At 50.5% G+C, this 5,857-nt stretch overlaps 1 protein-coding gene across 1 annotated transcript; it reads right to left on the reverse strand.

Moving 5' to 3' along the window:
• Nucleotides 1–3,540: 3,540 nt before the first annotated feature.
• Nucleotides 3,541–5,314, reverse strand: LOC147378894 (melanoma inhibitory activity protein 2-like). The gene is made up of 2 exons (XM_086315924.1): nt 4,687–5,314; nt 3,541–4,654 (listed from the first exon to the last, which is right to left on the reverse strand). Exons 1-2 carry the CDS (start codon nt 5,234–5,236, stop codon nt 3,762–3,764), a joined length of 1,443 nt encoding a protein of 480 aa, XP_086172050.1. The 5' UTR covers nt 5,237–5,314; the 3' UTR covers nt 3,541–3,761.
• Nucleotides 5,315–5,857: the final 543 nt, after the last annotated feature.

The following is a 5,857-nucleotide window of genomic DNA, read 5'->3' on the forward strand; positions in this document are numbered from 1 at the left end:
GGTGCACAGGAGGCGGGCAGACGCAGGATGCGTGAAGGAGGGAAAGCCAAGGCAGCTCCTTTGGGTCTCCAAGCAGGTGAACGTCTCCCGTTAGGGGCTGGGACTTGTGCTGCTCTCCGACAGTCCCCAGGAAAGGCTCGGAAATTTCCCCAGGTTTCATGGGTTACGGAGGACAGAGGGGTGGACTCACCCCGGGGCCCGCCCGGGGACCTCCCCCATCACCGCACAGGTGGAGCACGTCGCAGCTGCCCAGGAACGGGGCGCGAGGCTCGGCGGGTCCCTGAACGCCTATTCCTGGGGGTTTGACTTCACGCCGCCTCCGGGCTCACCCTGAGGGAGGCGAAGGGCCACGCAGGAAACTCAGTGGGACAGACTGTGAGCCCCAGTCGACAAGGCACCCTCTGTGAAAACATGACCACATGATGGGGGTCGCAGGGGCGGCGGGCCTGCCTCTCTGCACCTTTCCTTCCCGCCATTCTTGGGACAGAGACGCCCCCCACCCCCAACCCCCAGGAGCCGGCACAGAAAACAGAATGGAATTTGTCTTCATGGAGCTTTTCCAGGATTACACGCAGGTGCGAACTGTGAACTCAAGGTCCCTGGCGGAATTCACGATGAATCGGTGTCAATCCCAGCACATTGCCTGGAAGGTTATTTTTGAAATATTTAAGGATGTATGTGTATGTTATTTTTCTGTTAAAAGTATGAGGTATGGCTATCAGACATACATACGTTTTTAATATTACCGCAGGTTCCGGCTAACTGAATCCCAGCTTCGAGTTTTTGCAAGCTGTATATTTTGAAGTATCCAGCCGCACTGTTTGGTTTACAGTGGGAGCTGCAGCAAACTGAAAGGCTGGAAAGAACAGAAATGTATTCTCCCCCAAGTTCAGAAGACCGGAAGTCTAACTCAAGGTGTCAAGCCAGGCTGGTTCCTTCTCAAGTCCTGAGCAAAGGTCTTTCCGGGCCTCTCTCCCAGCCCCTGGTGGCCGCACCCTCCCAAGCTCTGCTTCTGTCTTCACGTGGCTTCTTCCCCATGAGTCTGTCTGTTTGCCCCTCTTTAAGAACCTCAGTTACCCAGGATGGGGCGCCAGCCCTAACCCAGTGCCACTTCATCTTGACTGACATCTGCAAAGATCCCATTTCCAATAAGGTCTCCTGAAGTTCCAGGTGGACATGAATTTGGGGAGATGCTCTTCAACTTAGCAGGAGCCCCGAGTGTCCCTATCAATTTTGTCACACCCCACTCCAGTACTCTTGCCTGGAAAATCCCATGGATGGAGGAGCCTGGTGGGCTGCAGTCCATGGGGTTGCTAAGAGTCAGATATGACTGAGAGACTTCACTTTCACTTTTCACTTTCATGCATTGGAGAAGGAAATGGCAACCCACTCCAGTGTTCTTGCCTGGAGAATCCCAGGGACAGGGGCGCCTGGTGGGCTGCGGTCTATGGGGTCGCACAGAGTCAGACACGACTGAAGTGACTTAGCAGCAGCAGTAGCAGAGGACAGGCAGGAAAACCAGCCCGTGACCACGTCCTGAGGGAAGGGCATCTCAGGACATGGGCTCTGGAAGAAGTGTTTGGTGAGCACAGGAGGGGAGGACACGGGCTGGTGAGAAGGTTGCCATGGTAACCGTCTCACGTCTACCATGGTCCCCCTAGTTCCCAGGGGTCCCCTTCCTCCATAGATTATCCACAGTCCACCCACCCTGCACACACCCACCTCTGTGGATGGCCAGCAACCTCTGCTCCTCCCTTGACAATCTGGGATCCTGGGACAGAGCCATGGAGAACCCAGAGATTTGAGTTTTCAGGGTTCCTTAATGAACTTGAATGAAGTTGAAGTTGGATGAACTTGAACTTGAATTCAGTTAATGAAGGAAGTGCTGCATTTTAGTTTGAAGCCAGTGAACATTTAAAAAAATAAAAAACACAAAATTTTTAATGTTCACTGGCTTCCAACTGGGCTTCCCTTGTGGCTCAGCTGGTAAAGAATCCGCCTGCAATGCGGGAGACCTGGGTTTGAACCCTGGGCTGGGAAGATTCCCTGGAGAAGGGAAAGGCTACCCACTCCAGTATTCTGGCCTGGAGAATTCATAAAATGCAGCGTTTCCTTCATTAATTGAATGGAGGCCACACATTACAGCAGGATTAGCTGCACCTCTGATGGGGTCATCAAGCTAAATGACACATATTTCATCCCACATGGATGCGGTTGTGAAATCTTGAAATACTGCTTCGAAATTGTAATAGTTATGAGACCTGACACTGATCTTATTCTACAAAATGCCAAGAAAAAAGTGTAGATCGCTTTTCCACAACTATAATCCAGGGTACAACATTTGGTTTCATTTGTCATCCTCTGAATTTTGTATGCCTAAAACTAGGATTCTGAGAGGGGGGGCCCCTGATCTCCACCAGCCTGTCCCCAGGAGTCACAGCACGTCCTAAGTAGACTCCCCACAACTACACTGTGAGGTAGGTATGAAGAAGCCTCCCATTTACAGATGAAAGTATTGAGTTCACCAAGTGGATAAGTTTCCCCAGGACCCAAAGCCAGTAAGTGGCAGAGTTGGGACTCAAATCCAGAAAGTCTGGTGGGGAGCATGCCTCAGCGCGTTGACTCAGGGGTGACGATCAAGCTCTGGTCCATTGAGGTGGCAGGTGTCAGACCCAAAGCTGATGCATCCTTGAGCTAGGTTCACAAGAAAGTGTGATTTTAATTTTTCCTTTTTTAACTAAATTTTTTCCTTTTCCTGTACATTTCCCCCTAGGTACTAGAATAACAAAATTGTCTTATACTTGCATTGTAGTCTTGGTGTTTGTGTTTATCTGTGTATGTGTGTGTACATGTGTGCATGGGATTGCCACCAATAAGAAACTTTCACGTCATAAAGTAGAAAAATGTCTAAACAGCAAGAAGTACACGTGTGCGTGCTCAGTCGCTTCAGCTGTGTCTCTTTTGTGACCCTATGGACTGTGTAGTCTGCCAGTCTTCTCTGACCGTGGGATTCTTCAGTCCTGGAGTGGGTTGCCATTTCCTTCTCCAGGGGATCTTCCCAACCCAGGGATCAAACCCATATCTCCTGTGTCTCCTGCATTGCAGGTAGACGCTTTACTGCTGAACCACTGGGGCGAGCCTGGAAAGACAATAAAACCTACCGAAAATGAGCGCAGAATGTCAACTCCTCTAAATTATTTAATGGATTTAGGCCATTTGATAAAAATCATGAAGTTTCAGGGATAGTGTATTCGTGTGTGGTTTTTTTTTTTTTTTTTTTTTGCATTGTGTTTTAAAACCAATTCAGTTTCTTGGGGGCAAAATTTAGATTAACTGTATCCATTTCTAATAACCGTTCATAGCATACAGACATGGTCTTTATTATTTCAAACATCTCTATGTTAAACTTCAATGACGGCTTAAGGAATCATGACTTTTGATTTAAATTAAAATACATTATTTATACTACCTTATTCTATAATTTATACTAACTTATTCTAGAGGGTGCAAGACATACAAATAAGTTATTCCTCAGAAATGTATTAAATAAAACTTTATTCAGAAAAAAATCTTACAAATTATAATGCACCATCTATACGAATAAAAATCGATTATGTAACAGAAGCTAAAATAAAAAGATAAAACATCAAAATTACTTTAAAAAGGGAAAACACACACTGATGTTGTGTCCTGGTCGTGAGTGTCCGGACCCGGCTGCGCTGAGCTGAGTCCCGCCTGCAGGTGACCGCGGGCCCGAGTCCTCACGGCTGGACCCTCCCCCTCGCCGAGGGTGCCTCCTGACCCAGGGGTTCCCCTGACCCCTTCGGGCCCCTGTGGGCTGTGGGTGAAGCAGCAGGGGCATGAAGGCCCCTCGGGGAGAGCTGGGAGTTGAACTCGACCTGGGCCAGCAGCTGCCTGAGGCGGGCCTTCTCTCGGGTCAGCTCGCTGAGCGCTCTCTCCATCCCCAGGGCTGCCACCCAGCTTTCCTGAGCTCTTTCCTGGCAGAGACCCACCTCCTGGCGATGGTAGGCAGCGGTTCTCTCTAATTCTTTGCTCATGTCTCCAGCTATCTTCTTGGAGAGGTTGCGGATCTGACACACGGAGTTCAGCTCTCTACACACGTTGAGGAGTTTCTTCTTCGCTTCCAAGCAGCGCGCTTCTTTCTTGAACAGTCTTCTGTGAAGTTGCATCACATAGCTGTCGTGTAAATCAGGCAGGCTTTGAAGTTTCCACTTCAGCAGCTGGATCTCACTGTCGAGCTGTGAATTTTCACACCACAGGGACGCTTCCTCAATGTGGAGACTTGTGATTCGTCCTGGAAGCTCTTCCCTCCTTTGCTGATCTCCCCTCGGGTGTCTGGCGGTTGCTTGCTGTTCCTCTTCGGGACGTGGCAGGGACACACTGCAGTCAGCATCATCAGGGACGCCCTTCAGGTCACCCTCCACCCCCTGGACAGGGGGATGGCTGTTTTCTGCTTCCTTCTTTGGCTGGACGTCTGGGTTCCCTTCATCCCCGCAGTCTCTGAGGAGCTCAGGAAAGGGGAAGACGGTCAGCAGGTGTTTTGCTATGAATCTTAGTCGGTTGACCCTGTCTTCCAGGACCCGCTCCTTGCGGGCCTTGGACGGCTCGGGCCTCCTCCCTGCCCCTCCTTTTCCTGGACTCGCTGCTTTTCTCTCTCGATTTCTTGGTCAGATGGTTCTGGACTTTCTGGAAAATCAACACTGTTGTTCAAATCACTCATGTCTTTCTTCTGAGGTCGTTCTCCACCATCCTCTGATGCTTTGAAGGCGTGTTTTCCGTCAGTAACTTGGGAAAGGGAAGAAGACTGACCGCTCCATGCCTTCTCCAGGAGGTCCGCCGTGTCCTGAAACGATGACCCGCTCAGGTTTGCGTTCACGGCCGACAAGCACAAGGTTTGTGACGTGGGAGAACTGGCCTCCACCCGAGATGGCTTGAGGGCTTCGTCAGCCTGAGCCCGTGGCCCAACATTCTCACTACATTTTCCGCAGACTTCCTCACGGGCAGAAGACCTTTTCCCTAGCGACTTCACACTTCTTAAATTGTGCCATCTCTTTACCATGAGAACCAGCACCACAGCACATACCAGGATCTCCCAGGAAAACTCAGGGAGACCTGAGTCATGTGTCCAGCTCTCAGAGACCACCAGCAGAGTGCCCCATAAATGCTCCAGCATCAGCTGGAAGGAAGATCCCAGGGCAGGCAGCAGGCCCTCCATGTCTGCGAGGGCTCCACTGCTCTGTCTCTGAGATCCAGTGTCCCGGGGACCTCAGCAGACCACTGAGAACCCTGCGAAGTGTTCTGTCTCCAAGGTAAACATGTGCCTGACAACCAGGGCTGTCAGTTAGGCTGGGGGAGGGGAGGCCAGCCAGGTTCTAGGAAACAGTTCTCCCTAAGTGCTCTGAAATAGTGATCTAATCCCCTACACAGGCCCTGGGGGAGGTGGAAACAGCTGACCTCAGCTTGGAGGTGGGCCCTATAGGCACAGCTGGCCCTACAGCGAACCTTGTGGGTCGGAGCACAAGAGCAAGTCAGTGCAAAGTGGTGAGACCCACCAGATAGGACCCACAGTCCTATTTGCATTGTGATGATGAATGACCTCTTCCAGACCTTATTTGGTGGAGTTTACCAGCAAATGATAAAATTGTTTCTGAAGGGCTTTATATGGAGATGAATCATGGCTGATACACAATATTTTTGTCCATTTTCTATTTACCCTTTTCCCCCCATTACTGTCTCTGTCCTTCCAGCCTGCCCAGGCCGTGGGTCCACCTTGAATCAGCCTAGCTGGCTCCCTGCCATGTAAACACACAGGTGCGTGCTAAGCCCTGGTCATATG

The sequence above is a fragment of the Bos grunniens genome, chromosome 1 (genome assembly GCF_055505025.1).
Source record: "Bos grunniens cultivar Pamir isolate PY7600 chromosome 1, Bosgru_T2T1.0, whole genome shotgun sequence".
NCBI classification, from domain to species: Eukaryota; Metazoa; Chordata; class Mammalia; order Artiodactyla; family Bovidae; genus Bos; species Bos grunniens.

What these genes read in the sequence shown, in the direction of transcription:
- LOC147378894 (XM_086315924.1), bottom strand. Translation starts at nt 5,236, where the DNA reads ATGGAGGGCCTGCTGCCTGCCCTGGGATCTTCCTTCCAGCTGATGCTG. An exon ending in AAGTCCAGAACCATCTGACC is followed by an intron (nt 4,655 to 4,686) that starts AAGAAATCGAGA and finishes CAGCGAGTCCAG; the next exon opens with GAAAAGGAGGGGCAGGGAGG.